Here is a 14448-nt window from a genome sequence, read left to right as displayed (position 1 = left end):
TGGCGTTTGTGTCTGTTTGGTCTGGTCACTCTTCATAGCAGCGAGCAAAGTCTGCGTCGAGTGTGCAGTCGAGCCGTATTGTACACCTGCGCTCTGTGCTTCCAGGGCGACGGACTCTGAGACACAGCGACAAGCGCTCTCCCTACGTCCAATTCATCCACATCCTGTACAAGGCCGTTGACATGTATTGTTGACAAACGCAAGACCCACTGACGTCTTTCCCATTCGCAAACGGCAAGTCCGACGCGGAACTCGAAGTGGTGCAGATCATCCGTCTCGCTTCGCCGGCCCCGAGTCGCCTCGATCTGACAGAGATACAGTACGTAGAAATGGGTCACGCGATCCTCTCCTCGAGTATTGGCGGATTCTGCATAGTCATAGCAAGAGCCTACCATTTCTGCGTGCACAGAGAGTCATGCGGTCCACTACCGCCCGCAACCGGAGGCAGCACGATACAACAAGATGGACCTACGGAGTCGCCATGCTGATGGCGCTGGTACCTTTCGTGATCAGTAGCTGACAAGGAAATCTGAATTGGTATCTCGACAGTCCTGCGCTCACGAAGGAACCTTGGGCGTACTGATGTCTCATCACGGCATTGCCTCCACCCAAGATCCCCACCAGCATTAACTCGCGTGATGGGGACGAAGGGAAAGCTTGAGGCGTCTTGAGAAGAACGAGGTCATACCATAGGCTTTCGTTATCTGAACTATGACCCTTTCCAACCATGCTGGCGGTAGACTGTACATTGCCAATCCCAAATAAGCCAAACAACCAAGCTGGAAGTCATACTACGACTGCGTCGGCATATTCACCTTCGCGCGTGTGCTCAACGCATCATCCGCGCGCCAAAAGCTCGTCACAGTCTTCTGCTGCGTGTAGAACATCATGCCCGGCTTGCCGTAAAACGTATTCGCACCACCACCCGCCACGCTCTTCTTGTTCCCCGTGAAGCTGAACATGGGCAATGGTACCGGAATAGGAACATTGATCCCAACTTGTCCGGCCTCGATTTCCTTCTGGAAGCGTTGTGCCGTGCTGCCGGACCGCGTGAAGATGGCGACGCCGTTGCCGTACTCGTTGCTGTTGATCAGTTGGACCGCGTCTTCGAACGTGGGCACGTTGACGCAGACGAGGACGGGGCCGAAGATTTCTTCCCTGTAGCACGTCATTTCAGGGGTGACATTTGCGATGATTGTTGGACCGATCTGGACGGAAGAACATTAGCATCGTTCACTGCCAAGTTGGATACATTGGTGCTGCTCACCCAGTTGCCGTTAGGATACTTCTCCGGCTTCTTGCCTCGGCCGTCCAATACAATTGTCGCGCCTTCCTTTTCCGCGCTCGCAATCAAGCCCTCGATCCTTTCCTTCGCCTGCGGGCTAATGACCGGGCCCAGGTCAGTACCCTCTTCAAACCCACCGTTCATGCTGAGTTGCTGCGCTCTCTCCGCAATCTCCGGCGCCCAGTCTTTAGTCTCACCGACAAAAACGAGAGTACTAAGCGCCATACACCTTTGTCCTGCGGCACCAAACGCCGCGCCTGCGATCGCATTAAGTGCGTGGTTCTTGTTGCAGTCAGGCATGACCGCACAGTGATTCTTCGCGCCCAGGTTGGCTTGCACACGCTTGCCGTTCGCGCTGGCGCGTTGGTAAATGTATTCGCCTGCCCTGTTGCTGCCGACGAACGAGATGGCTTTGATGCGAGGCTCGTCGAGGATGAAGTCGACAGTCTTGGCTGCGCCGTGAATAATGTTGATCACGCCTGGAGGGAACCCAGCCTTCTCCGCGAGCTCGGCGAGGATCATACATGCGCCCGGGTCACGCTCGGACGGCTTGATGATGCAAGTGTTGCCAGTGATCGTCGCAATTGGTATGGTCCATAATGGAATCATAGCCGGGAAGTTGAACGGGCAGATGGCGGCCACAATACCGAGAGGCTCACGGTAACTCCGCGTCTCCATATCTTTGGCGACTTCGAGCACCTCGCCTTGAATCTGAGTGGTGATGCCGCATGCCGTCTCCGCTACTTGCAGACCCCGAAGAACGTCACCCTTTGCATCCGCGAACGTCTTGCCCTGCTCGAGAGTGATGCTCGCAGCAAGACGGTCCCAGTGTTCTCTGATCAAGGCCACATACTTGAACATAATTCCTTGCCGGGCCAGTATGCTTGTCGCCTTCCATGCCGGGAACGCCTTCTCTGCACTGTCGACGGCCGCCTTCATTTCGGCGTCGGTATTTTGGGGTACGCGAGTGACGAGGTTGTTGGTCGCTGGGTCGTAGAGATCGATCCATTGGGTAGCTTGAGATGACACGAATTTGTTGTCCACAAACATCTGCGTGTCCATGGGTTGCTGGAGCTGGTCATGGCTAGTTGGGTATGAAGTTGGTGTGCTTGCGGTGGTAGTTGTTGCTGCTGCTTGTTGCAGGTGCGAAGTCGTCGCTTGCAGTCTTCGCACCGCCGTGGTAGATATATCTCGTGGTTGCGACATTCTGCTGACCCTCGATGCTTTCGTGGCGGCTGGCCGGAGTGTGATGCTTTGCAATGCTCGATTCGAGATTGCTCGCCTGGTGGCCATTGTAGGAGCTGTACTATCTGCTTAGGACCGTGACTGTCTCCTGCTGTCCAAACTATGTCTGCCTTATGCACGGTCAGAAAACGACCCAAACTCAACGGTTGTCTCAATATTGGCCTGCTGCGCGGCTCAGAGCAGTATGGAATCGCCCCGCAGCACTATTACCGGCTGCAGTAGATGCCAGTTGCCGAGGTTGGAGAGCACAAGCATCGGCATGTTCCGAGAGCCGCAATCGAGCCGTGTGGGCTGCATTACATCTACATCATTTGAGCAAGAGTAGGAAGAACGTATTGTAGCCGCAATCTAGGAAGTGTTGCGTACACGTTCAGACATGGCACGATGCTAAGCAAAAGCTGATCTCTATGCCTGACTCGGCTTATATACCCGCCAATTGCTCGCTGATGCGGTCTGATTATAGTACATCACGTACAAAAAGTGCTGTTACTCACACCCTTCCGGGCTTTCGGCAAGTCTCAAGTAGTGGGCTACTCATCATGGTCCTTCCTATGCCTCAAGCTCCCAATCCTCTTCTTGAGACTCGCGCCAGCCGCTCTCAAACTGCCACTCCGCTGCACATTCTCTTCGTTTTCACGATCGTTCTTGTATGCAGCATACTCCATATCGACGTACTTGCCATCATCGCCCGCAATTTCCACGGGATCGCGGGTATCCAGAGTGCCTTTGCGCTCGGCGGTACGGTAGTCCCTCATGCGATCCGCACGGTCCTCCATCTCAATACCGTTGTCGTTGATCGTGTGAGCTTGGAGAGCACGGTCAAGAGAGTATGTTGGCTCAGATTGGCCTTTGAGGTCAGTTGGATCATAGTCCTGCGAATTGTAATCAGCACAACGGCGGTATTTCACATGCAGAATCCGCATATGCTCACCTTGCCAGCCCACTGCTTGTAGCCTGGACCGTCCATTGGACCCTCCCGCATCATGTCCGTGCCTTCCTCATAGTCATATGTCCTGCCGAAGCGATCCGGCATACCCGGCGGCACAATAGCAACACCATCCAAAGGCTGATGCCGCTCCACCGCATCCTTAATGTTCTCGGCTGGCGTTGCCTTCAACGCCTCTTCATTGGTAGTCTGCAATGCAGCGATCGGGCTGGTCTTGCTATCCATGTTTCTCGCCAACGTGGCAGCATCGTACGGACCCTCATGATGGTACGCGCGACCTCCGAGAGCTGGGTCCAGGCGGTCAATCACGTCAGGGCCGGGGAGGTGACGTTTGTTCAGGTGCGGCGAACGGTGGGCCTTCTTGGAGTCTTTCCTAATTATGTCCAAGGGCCTGGTGCTGTCGTCGCCTGGGAAACGCTCCTTCAGCGAGCTTGTCCGGCGGCGACCGGAGGAGGGTCCGCTGCTTGCGCCTGCCTTGCCATCTTCGTACGGCGGAGGAGCATGGCGGCGAGTGGTGTTGTGGTCGCCAAATGCTTCGGTACGGTAGCTGGGGAAGGCTTCTGACGTGGTTGCTGTGGCCTGCTTCTGGGTGGTCGAAGTAGCAGTATCACGGAAAGGGTTGTTGGTGCTGAGAGACGTGCGTGGGGATGTTGTGCTCGTCGTAGTGGTGGTTGGCTGCTTCGAATCGAACGTTGAGCGGAAGTGCGATCCTGGACCCGTTTCTGCCGAAGGCTCAGGGGCGTTCAAAGGGTCGATTAGGTAGGCTGCAGAATTACTATGAGCATCCCGCACACGCTCAACTTGCTTTCGGACTTGGAGGTTTGTTTACCTTGCGCCTCTTTCGATGATCCTGTGGCCATATCGTAGGGTTGGTGAGTGTTCAAGCGTGCGGACTGAGTGTCAATAACGAGGAGATGCAGGAAAGAGAGCGACGCGAATTGGTCTGACGCGGCTTCCTACGGTACGCTTGCTCCTGCTCCATGTCTTTTCACGCCAGCTTCGCAACCCACTCGACACGTCATTGGCCAATGCACGGCCTCATCCGTCATCCGGGCAGCGAACCCCTGCAGACTATCAAACATATCGGCGCCTCAATATCACCGACGTGTACCCAGCCATCATCATCGCTCAAGGCTATAGCGGACAGTGCGCTGCTGATACAAGGAATGGCGCTGGTGACGTATTCCGATTCGGAAGAGGACGTACCAAAGTCATCTGCGCAGCGCCCTGCGAAGAAGCTGAAGGTGACGGCAGAGCACGGCGACGATGCATTGCCCGCTCTGCCGCATACATTTCGAGACTTGTACTCCTCGACAGTACGGACAACTACGCAAGATGACCCGTCACTTCACGGCGGTCGTAAGCGTGTTATACCGCACGTAGAAGGCAATTGGCCTGCCCATGTCTATCTGGAGTGTAAGGCCCACCCAGCATCACCTCCGAACACACAAAGGTAAGTCACTAACATATGCGGAGGGCATCCGGAAACAGAGCAGTGTACCACACTCGCTCAACTGGTCCATGCCCAGCAGAAAGACGGAAGCAGTGGTGGGCGCGGCGAGGTCCATAGTCTGATCTTCAATGAGCTAGGGGTCCGTCTACCTCTACACATCTCCCTTTCCCGTCCCTTGACCTTGCGGGCGGAGCACAAGGACGACTTCGAGGCTGCCCTCCGAAGAGCTATCTCTACTAGCACAGTGCAAGCGTTCCACTGCCAGCTGGATGCAATACTCTGGCATCCTAACGAGAGCGGCACGCGCTGGTTCTTGGTCCTCCGAACGAAGCCTCGGGAGAAGGACGAGCTCGGCAAGCTACTCGCGGCTTGCAATGGCGTGGCTGAAGCATTCGGGCAGCCGTTACTGTATGCCGAGTTCAATTCGCGTGAGTCAGGCGATGAGGCTAGTAGAGAAGGCAATTTTCATATCAGTATTGCATGGGCTCTCAACCCGCCGTCATCGCGTGAAGGGCGGAAGGAATCAGTCACTGGCTCTCCTCCATCATCGGTACAGCTCACCGCTGAGGCGAAAGCGTTACGGATCCCGTTTACGGAGATCAAGTTGCGGATAGGTCAGACCGTGATGGTGATGCCGCTACCAGCAGCAAGGAGTAGGGGAACATTGTTTGCCTGAAGCTTTATGTAGACGTTAATGCTGCAGATTGTCAGCGAAGAACCTTGACGTCCACTGGTTGATTGATTGGCGTTGAAGCAATTGTTCGCAGGTGCATCTTGCTCTAACTCTGACTTCTTCTCGACATGCTTCGCAATCAAGCTTCCACAGCTTCAACGAAATTGGGTCATAGTACAAAGGTGAAAGAGTACTATTCTTGGCGCCGGACTTTCATATCTCAATGACGTGACTCGATGCAGGTACCAGCCCAACCTTAACTTCATCGAGCTTGTCCCACGCTTACTCTAACGGTGAAGGCACATATTCACCGCGTAGTGTTATTCTTCCATCGCCGAAACGGTAAGTCTGCATTTCAGTATCTGACCAACCTTTAGTAGTTAAAGTAGTACCTGTTTTGTTGTTTTCGTACCCTAGCAATGGCGGAAAATGCAAAGAAGATCAATATAGCCATCTGCGGCGGCGGTATCGCAGGCCTAGCACTCGCCGCCGGCTTGAAGAAGAAAGATAACATCGACTTCCATGTCTACGAGTCTGTGCCAGAGTACAAAGATGTCGGCGCCGGGTTGGCGCTGCACATGAACGCCATTAAAGCCATGACGCTCATCGGGCCCGAAGTGCGGCAGGTCTACTTCGACAAGGCGCTGGACTTGGGTGAGGAAGACCAAGTGATGTCGACCGAAGTCATCCTCGCACAGGGACCTAACCAAGGCGAGCTGGTGGCCGAGCTGGGCAAGGCGAAGGGACGGAAGACCGTGAGCCGCGCAGACCTGCTGGATGGGTTAATGGAGCTTGTGCCGAAGGAGAAGGTTACCTTTGGGAAGAGGCTAGACAGCATCGAGGAAAACGATGAAGGTGTGCGGATACGCTTCAAAGACGGCAGTGACGCGAGAGCGGACTGCCTCATAGGCGCAGACGGCATCCACTCTGTAACGAGAAGCTACATTCTAGGCCCCGACCACCCAGCAACCGAACCAAAGAACCACGACGGCTGGCAAATCTACCGCACAATGGTATCATCCGAGTACGCGCGACAGCACATCAATCCAAAATGGACGCAAACCGTACCCATCCTACTGGGTCCACGGGGGCATATCAACTGCATACCCCTCAACAAAGGCACACGTTTATCCGCGGGCGTAGCAGTACGGGGCGCCAAATTCGAAACCTCCGGCAAAGCGCCCGATCTCGATCCAGCGCTGTACAGCGATTACAGCGACGACGCACAACGCATTGTCAAGATGGTCGCGCGGGACACCAGCGCGTCCTGGACCGCCGCAGACCACGACCACGCGCCTACATACTTCAAAGGCAAGGTCGCCATGATGGGCGATGCGGCACACGCGAGTATGCCGTTCGCCGGCAACGGTGCCGCACAGGCGCTCGAAGACGCGGCGGTCTTGGATTACCTTTTCTCGAAAGTCACAGACACGGCTCAGATTGAAGCGGCATTTTCGGCGTACGATACGACGCGAAGACCACGGTCGCAGGAAGTGGTGGATTTGGCGCGGAAGTTTGGGAGGGTGTATGCGTATGCGGAGGATGGGATGCACAATGATCCCACGAAGATGAAGCAGTTTTTTGCGGGTGCGGCGGCGTTCACGAATAATGCCGATTTGCAGAAGCAGAATGATGATGCCATGGGGCTGTTCGAAAGTGCGGTTAAGGGGGGCGCAGATGGGGTGGAGGTGAAGGAGGCTGATCCTATTGAGGTCGTTGCATGACCAAGGTATGTCGTGTGGCTCAACGGCAGACGAGACAATCGATAAACTTCAAGCATCACTTATCGCCGTACAGTGCTACATCCGAGCGATCAGAGATCTACCTAGAGATGTTCTAACTTGCCTGAGCATGACACATCTGAATTCAGCATTCCGCCACCACAACCACCAAACACCCTGTCTATCGCCCATTCCACCCCTACTGTGCCGAGCTCCTCGTCGACCGCTTGTTAACCTCCTCCTTCGCACTATCCGTCGCCGACGTAACAGCATCAGCAACCTGATCCTTAATCTTCTCCGCCTGCTCGCGCGCCTGCTGCGTCTTCTCCTTCACCTGCTCCTTACTTGGCGCCGCCTTCGCTCCACCCGTCACCGCACCCGCCAGCACTAACAGAACCAACACAACACCAACAGCCAGCGTACCAGCGACTTCAGGCACAAAGCGCACCGCCTCGAGCGGGTCGCGCTTGGCAATCTCGTAGAAGAGCTGCGCCTTCTCGCGCACGTAGGTGAGCGGATCATCCATGAAGTTGAGGTCCATGGGGCTCTTGATGTCCGGCTTCTCGCTCGGCTTGGGCTTGTCCGCCTCCTCTTCCGCCTTCTCGACCGCCAGCTTGACGTCAAAGGTCTCGGCGGCCAGGGCGGCGGCGTCGGCTTCGGAGTGGCCGATGTAGATGTTGTCGAAGAGGATGTCGTTTTGCATGGTCCAGAGCTCGAAGCCAATCTACGTTCCAACTCGTTAGTATACAGATGCTTGTGCAGGCTGGTTTGGAATGTGTCACTTACAGCTCCCATGGGCTCAAAGTTCGCCGGCGTCTTGTCCTCGAAGTAATCCGGATTGGCAATCTTCTTCGGCGCCCACACACCCTTGTACGCCGGGTTGTCAATCATGGGCGCGGTCCACTTGCCCTGGTAAGCCGGGTTCTTGATCATAGGCTTCTCCCACGGCCCACAGCCAGACGCTTCGGCGCACTTGGGGTTGGGCACCATCGGCGGCATCCAGTCACCATCCTCCTCATCGTCCCAGTCCTCTGGCTTCTCTGCCTCCGGGTCTGGAATCATAGTCGGCTCGTTCTCCAGCCAGTCGGCGGGCTTCTCGGCCTCCTCGTCGACAATCTCGAACGGCGCGTCCTCGTCCCAGTCTGCTGGCTTCGTAGCCTCCGGGTCGGCGATGCGAGCTTCCTCGACCCAGTCGGAGGGCTTCTCGTCGCTGGGGTCGTCGATCTCCTTCTCCGGGTTCACAGCCGGGCTGAAGTCCTCAAGCAGCGTGCCGTTCTTCGCGCTGACGCCATCAATCTTGATCTCGACACTCTGATCCGGTCGGACAATGAGCGTGTAAAGCGTGGTAGTCTTCGTGATGCGAGCCGGAGGGGGCGTCTTGAGGTGTTTCTCCTCATACTCGCCGGTCTTGGGGTTCTTGTGACGGAAGATGAAGTGGACCTTGTTCGTCGTCCCGCACTTGTCGGGGCCGAACATGATGATGTAAGGGGAGGCGTTGGAGAACTCTTCGGCGTGGAGGGCGGTGTTGTCTTGGAGGAGCTTCATGTAAGCACCGCCGCACTCCAGGCCAGCCTGGAGCTTGACTTCGTACTGAACCACAAGCGTCTCGCCCTCGTTGGTGATGGCCTTGGGGAACTTGGCGGAGATGGCATGATGAGCGGCCTTGTCTTTGAGGACGAGACCCTTGTCGCCGTCGATGCCGCGGAGGACGGTGGGCTCTTCGACGTTCCACGTCCCGACGTACGCCCACTCCTCCTCGGTATTCTCCTTCTTGGCGTGCGATGCTTGCCATCGACTCTCCCAGTCGTCTGTGAACTGCTCGAGGAAGGGAGCCTTTAGGGTGGTAGGCTGGAGGCTGATTAGCATGCGATTGTGCCATTGGGGTTCGTTCACGGGCAGATGCTCACAGTGAAGGTAGGCTTGGAGACAGCAGAAGACGTCACGCTCTCTACAACAGATGCCACAGAGCTGGACACCTCAGTGGCCGCAGACGACACCGAACTGCCAGCATCCTCCAGGTCTTCCTGGGCTCGTGCAATGGCCGCATAGCAGCCCAGAGCAACGAGAGCGGTGACACGCATGTTTGCGGTGTTGCACCGTTGTATAAAGAAAAACAAAGGTTAGTCAAGCTAAGAGGAGCGTTGTCTCAATAGTGAGTTAAAAGTCAGGGACGGGGTGAAGTCAGAGGACGTGTGATAATTTTATGGCTGGCGAGTCGGGCAACGTGTCAATAATGCTGGCCCGACTGCTGAAGCTCCTCGCTGCGGGGATGCAGGCCGCATCGACCTGCATGGTGGTGCTTGGCTATGCACGTGACTGTAAACTCGGTTCTGTGCGTGTAAAGGTGGTTTGGCTACAAGTGATGCCCTGCTTCGAGGATTTTGCAGGAAAGAGATAATCTTCGTTGGTTATGACACTACACTACGGCATTCAGGTCGTAGAAAGAAGGCCACATCCGAGTGTCGCCGCTGTGGGCAGAACCATCCCAGGCCAGCGTGGTGAAGTCTACAACACCATACCTTCCTGACTTGGCATCCCACTCTGCCCGTTCATGGCATACGGCAACATCGGATACTGATAAGGCATACCCTGCGTGTGCGACATCTGAGCCGTCGGTTGCTGTTGTTGCGGCTGCTGAAGGTGGTGATGACTGTTCACCATCGGCGCGTACGGAGACGGCTGTTCCGCAATCACCTGCTGCTGCTGGCCTGGCTGTTGCGCCCCGCCTTGCTGCTGAAGTTGGCTGTCAATGGGGATCTCGGTGTCGTCGCCTTCGGCATCACCAGCAGCTTCGCCAGTATAGTTCTCGGCGCGCTGCCAACCTCCGTAAGCATCGCCGCGTCCCACAATCTCGCCCGTCTTGGCCATTTTGCTCCGCAGCTGGGCGACTTTGCGCTTCATGCGCTCACGCAGAAGCTCGTCGTGGTGTGGCTGGCTCCAGTCGCCCTTTTCGTGGTCGACGAGGGTGTAAAGATCACTGTACATCTGCTCGAATGTCTGCACGTTGCTGTGCGAGAAAGAGTAGCAGCCGTACTGATGCATCAGATTGGCGAGCACAGACTGAGCGCGCAAAGGCCAGATGTCTTTGCTCTCGACCCACTCCGCGGTGAGGTGGTCTCTACGACGGCTGCGGCGCTCCAAATCACGGAGCATACGCTCTTGGCGCTCTGCGGTCCGCCTCCTGGCCTCCTCGATTTTCTTCTTACTGCGCGAGTCGCGCTTTGGCGTATCGGCGGAGGCCGAGGCTGAAGGGTTGTAGAGGACACTCGTCGATGGAGAGCCCTTCTTGCCACCCTTCTTGCCTTTCTGTAGCCGCTTCATCTGCAGCTTAAGCTCAACCTCGCGTCTCTGCAAGGCAATCTGCTGTAGTTGCAACTGTATGGTCTCCTCGTCTTCCGGCAGTTCGGTCTCGAAGTTGACGGGGCCGTCGTAGGTCTGCTCAGCATGCTGCTGCAATGCTTGCGCAAGCTGTTGCTCCGCATTGTTCGCTATCGGAGCGTACGGTGACTGGTAGGATGCAAGCGGGGCTTCTACATCTTGCTGATCTGGAGGCTCATCCTCATTGCCATCGTTGCCGTCATTATCGTCGTTGTCGGGAGCCGTGAGGTTTGCACCCCTAGGAGTCCCGAGTTTAATCTTGTCGCCTTTCCGTTCGAAGACTCGACGAATGGTACGGGTGCCGACGACGATCTTGTATGTATCGTATAGCCACCATAGCATGTCATCTACCGACATGTCCTTGCCCTGAACATAATCGAAAAGCGCCTAGCACCAGTCAGTCATCCAATCACACCTTGACGTTGTCGCATCGCAATGCTATGTCTGGTCGCGACTTACAGCTTCCACATCTGCATTCAGCACTCGATGCCGGCCCGTCCGACTCTCTGGCGGCTTGCCAATCCTACCCGTCCGCTCTAGCTCCAGCTTCCATCGTCTGACCGTCCGGTCTGACACGCCGGTGTCTTTCTCGATAGCTTCCTCATCCCTGCCAGCCTCGAGCAAGGAGCGGACTTGCAGCTTCTGCTCTTCACTATATGCCTTGCCCAATGGCTGTAAACCCGGTTCAGCGTTAGCAGTAATCTACGGCGCCAAAGAGCGGGTCACATACCATTCTGACACGCGTCGGTGGTGATGAGATATGGCACGAAGAGTCTGCGCTTCAGCCGGGGTACGATCGCACGGGAAGCTGCTTCGAGTCTACAATATCGACGATGCCTCTAACTGTTCCGGTGAGAATTGCAACTAGACTTGCAGCAACAGCTTATCGAGCGACAAGTGAATGCCCAACGTGAACGTGAATGCGTCGCTGCTCGCGGCTGGTCACAAGTGTTTGCCCGGTATCCGTACTGAGGTTGTGCCAAGCCCGGTCCGAGCTTCCAGCTGGCAAGCTCCGCAACAACGAACTTTTAGAGCAGCACACGAGTCGCGAGACACAACGCCAACAGTCGTCTCCTGTCGTTTCTTTCACCTCACTTTGACTGTAACCAGGTCTTCGCCTCCGTGACAGGCGTCGCTCAGCGAAGAAGGCGGCTAACCGCAGCACCTTACCCGTGTACCAACAGGCTTTGAGCCACCCCCATTAACCAAGCCAACAGTTACACCCACTTCTCCGCCGGGAACAGCACGTAAGAGCGCGAGCAGAACACGAACTCGGTCAGAGATGTCTGACGGGAGGCTGCAGTCCCGTGATGACCGCCGCCGAGACCGCGATGGCGACGCGGTTATCGTCCGCCGCCTGGACAGTAAGCGTCGCTCACGCTCGCCACCACCTCGCGAGCGCCGCAGGGAGCATGAGGTAGACAGCTACAGCAGCTCTCGTGGGTACCGCGAGAGAGAGCGCGAAGACCGCTACGGAGGTCGTGACAGAGGCGAGCGGCCGGACAGGCCGGACAGACCTGACAGGGGGGACAGGGGTGACAGGGGTGACAGAGACTACGACCGCCGTGCGCCCAGACGCGGGGATGACGAGAGGCGACGCGATAACAGGAGGGACCGCGACCTGTTCGATGACCGGAGGCGGCCACGCGAAGATAGGAGAGACAGAGATCGCGATGGCGACCGTAACCGCCCAGACCGTGATCGTGATGGCGATCGTGACCGTGACCGTGACCGTGGACAGGATAGGGACGATATGCGGCAGCTTGAACGCCAGCAGAGGCAGCGCAGCGCATCGCCACCACGCAAGCCCAAAGAGCCCACGCCCGACCTGACCGACGTGATACCTGTCCTCGAGCGCAAGCGCAGACTGACCCAATGGGACATCAAGCCGCCCGGCTACGAGAACGTTACCGCGGAGCAAGCTAAGCTGTCCGGCATGTTCCCGCTGCCCGGCGCGCCGAGACAGCAACCCATGGATCCATCTAGGCTGCAGGCCTTCATGAACCAGCCTGGCAACCAAGCCAACACCAGTGCGCTGAAGCCATCCACAGCCCGTCAATCCAAGCGTCTCTTCGCCTACAACATCCCGCCAAATGTCAACGAGAGCATGATCAGCGACTTCTTCAACCTGCAGCTCAATGGTCTGAATGTTACACGCGGTGTCGACCCTTGCATCTCCGCTCAGCTCAGTCAGGATCTGACGTACGCTCTTCTCGACTTCAAGACATCCGAGGACGCCACGAATGCGATGGCTCTGGATGGCATCACTATGCCAGAGCACATGGAGGTCATGAACGGCTCCGCGAACGGTAACAGCCAAGGCCTGATCATTCAGCGTCCAAAAGATTACATCGTTCCGGCTGTGGTCGACGACACCGAGCACGAGGCAGGCGTCTTGTCGAGCACCGTCCCCGACACCCAGTTCAAGATCTCAATAACCCACATCCCTTCTTACCTCACCGAAGAACAAGTCCAGGAGCTACTCGTTTCGTTCGGAGAGCTCAAGAACTTCGTCCTGGTCAAGGACGCCGGCACCGATCAGAGCCGCGGCATCGCTTTCTGCGAGTACAAGGACGCGAAGAACACGACTGACATTGCGGTTGAGAGTCTCAACGGTATGGAATTGGGTGATAGTCATCTGAAGGTCCAACGCGCCAGTATCGGCACCCAGCAGGTCGGCGGTGAAATGACGGTCAACGCCATGAGCATGATGGCAAGTGCGGCCGGGGGCGCCGATCGCGACGCAAGCAGGGTCTTGTGCTTGATGAACATGATCACGCCCGAGGAGCTGATGGATGCTGATGAAGCTGATGGTACGTACACACCTTACACAGATCTCCCTTTTTCGCACTACGTTGCTCACTGACTGTGCTGCGCAGAAATCCTAGAGGACGTCAAAGAAGAATGCGCGAAATACGGCGCCATCATCGATGTCAAGATGCCACGTCCTTCCAGCGGCAGCCGTCAGAGCAACGGTATTGGCAAGATCTACGTCAAGTATGAGAAGCCGGAGGCGGCGCAGAAGGCTCTCGCGGCGCTTGCGGGGAGGAAGTTCGCGGATCGTACCGTTGTGGTTACGTTCTTCGGGGAGGAGTACTTTGATGTTGGGGCTTGGTAAGTGAGGCGCGCTAGGCTCTTCAAGTATGCGAGTCGTGATCGAGAGCACGCAGCAATGGCAGGCAGGCAGGAAGGCGGTGCGGTAGTGACAAAGTTGTGGTGCGAGTCGGAGGTGGAGGGCTTCTGATGAACCGGGTGTCTAGCAATGCAAGCAGTAAAGCATGGTCTGCCGTTAGCGATGCTGCTCAGAAAGGAGGGCGAGCGTCACCAGCTTGTCGCATACGCCCGGGCGCTGCGAGCGAAAACCTATTAGGTCTTCAGCGGACGTTCAGCGGTAGGTTCGTTGTCTTGTTCGGGAGCTATGCGGCTGATGGCGTGCTTTTAGTGTACCTGTAACATAAGTCGATTCGAAAAGCATTCAAACTTCAGAGCTAGGAACATGGGTGGTACCTGCATCTACTGCCTTGATACTAATTTATATACGCTCACGTGATTTATGGGCTGCATGTGATTGACAGCATCTCGACTCCTACCTTAATGATCATTCGGGGGGACCTCCTCGGTGCGACCTCCGAGCTAAGAGGCAAGAAGGCAATCTTTTCGTAACGCGCAGAAATTCCCAGCGATCTCCGCCTGCATGTGATAAGCACTCTGTCAATGACGGTCAAGGTGGCTATTGGGAATAACTCG

General features: G+C 56.4%; 8 protein-coding genes across 8 annotated transcripts; 4 read left to right on the top strand and 4 right to left on the bottom strand.

Annotated features, from left to right (window-relative positions):
- Positions 1-691: 691 nt before the first annotated feature.
- Positions 692-2723, bottom strand: BAUCODRAFT_35125 (uncharacterized protein). Its single transcript, XM_007679227.1, has 2 exons — positions 1268-2723; positions 692-1208 (listed from the first exon to the last, which is right to left on the bottom strand). The coding sequence occupies exons 1-2, from the start codon at positions 2576-2578 to the stop codon at positions 792-794; spliced, it is 1728 nt and encodes a 575-aa protein (XP_007677417.1). The 5' UTR covers positions 2579-2723; the 3' UTR covers positions 692-791.
- A 337-nt stretch (positions 2724-3060) lies between these two features.
- Positions 3061-4461, bottom strand: BAUCODRAFT_157635 (uncharacterized protein; the record flags this gene model as incomplete). The annotated part of the gene is made up of 3 exons (XM_007679543.1): positions 4306-4461; positions 3462-4240; positions 3061-3402 (listed from the first exon to the last, which is right to left on the bottom strand). The coding sequence occupies exons 1-3, from the start codon at positions 4334-4336 to the stop codon at positions 3061-3063; spliced, it is 1152 nt and encodes a 383-aa protein (XP_007677733.1). The 5' UTR covers positions 4337-4461.
- Positions 4462-4842: 381 nt separating this feature from the next.
- BAUCODRAFT_35124 (uncharacterized protein) lies at positions 4843-5750 on the top strand. The gene is made up of 2 exons (XM_007679226.1): positions 4843-4929; positions 5067-5750. The coding sequence occupies exons 1-2, from the start codon at positions 4878-4880 to the stop codon at positions 5603-5605; spliced, it is 591 nt and encodes a 196-aa protein (XP_007677416.1). The 5' UTR covers positions 4843-4877; the 3' UTR covers positions 5606-5750.
- A 121-nt stretch (positions 5751-5871) lies between these two features.
- BAUCODRAFT_35123 (uncharacterized protein) lies at positions 5872-7457 on the top strand. The gene is made up of 2 exons (XM_007679225.1): positions 5872-7331; positions 7400-7457. The coding sequence occupies exon 1, from the start codon at positions 6022-6024 to the stop codon at positions 7324-7326; it is 1305 nt and encodes a 434-aa protein (XP_007677415.1). The 5' UTR covers positions 5872-6021; the 3' UTR covers positions 7327-7331; positions 7400-7457.
- On the bottom strand, positions 7449-9863 carry BAUCODRAFT_35122 (uncharacterized protein). Its single transcript, XM_007679224.1, has 3 exons — positions 9231-9863; positions 8110-9171; positions 7449-8047 (listed from the first exon to the last, which is right to left on the bottom strand). The coding sequence occupies exons 1-3, from the start codon at positions 9402-9404 to the stop codon at positions 7523-7525; spliced, it is 1761 nt and encodes a 586-aa protein (XP_007677414.1). The 5' UTR covers positions 9405-9863; the 3' UTR covers positions 7449-7522.
- BAUCODRAFT_123603 (uncharacterized protein) lies at positions 9829-11434 on the bottom strand (the record flags this gene model as incomplete). Its single annotated transcript, XM_007679542.1, has 3 exons — positions 9829-11088; positions 11161-11373; positions 11432-11434. 3 exons carry the CDS (start codon positions 11432-11434, stop codon positions 9829-9831), a joined length of 1476 nt encoding a protein of 491 aa, XP_007677732.1.
- Positions 11435-11547: 113 nt separating this feature from the next.
- BAUCODRAFT_35119 (uncharacterized protein) lies at positions 11548-12073 on the top strand. Its single transcript, XM_007679223.1, has 2 exons — positions 11548-11948; positions 12005-12073. Exon 1 carries the CDS (start codon positions 11603-11605, stop codon positions 11825-11827), a length of 225 nt encoding a protein of 74 aa, XP_007677413.1. The 5' UTR covers positions 11548-11602; the 3' UTR covers positions 11828-11948; positions 12005-12073.
- Positions 12074-12169: 96 nt separating this feature from the next.
- Positions 12170-14222, top strand: BAUCODRAFT_526859 (uncharacterized protein). The gene is made up of 3 exons (XM_007679541.1): positions 12170-13514; positions 13581-14092; positions 14144-14222. The coding sequence occupies exons 1-2, from the start codon at positions 12455-12457 to the stop codon at positions 13817-13819; spliced, it is 1299 nt and encodes a 432-aa protein (XP_007677731.1). The 5' UTR covers positions 12170-12454; the 3' UTR covers positions 13820-14092; positions 14144-14222.
- The last annotated feature ends 226 nt before the right edge of the window (positions 14223-14448 follow it).

This window comes from Baudoinia panamericana (genome assembly GCF_000338955.1).
Source record: "Baudoinia panamericana UAMH 10762 unplaced genomic scaffold BAUCOscaffold_8, whole genome shotgun sequence".
Lineage (NCBI taxonomy): Eukaryota > Fungi > Ascomycota > Dothideomycetes > Mycosphaerellales > Teratosphaeriaceae > Baudoinia > Baudoinia panamericana.
The sequence above is the reverse complement of the archived record's forward strand: the minus strand, read 5'-3'. Positions and strand labels throughout refer to the sequence as shown.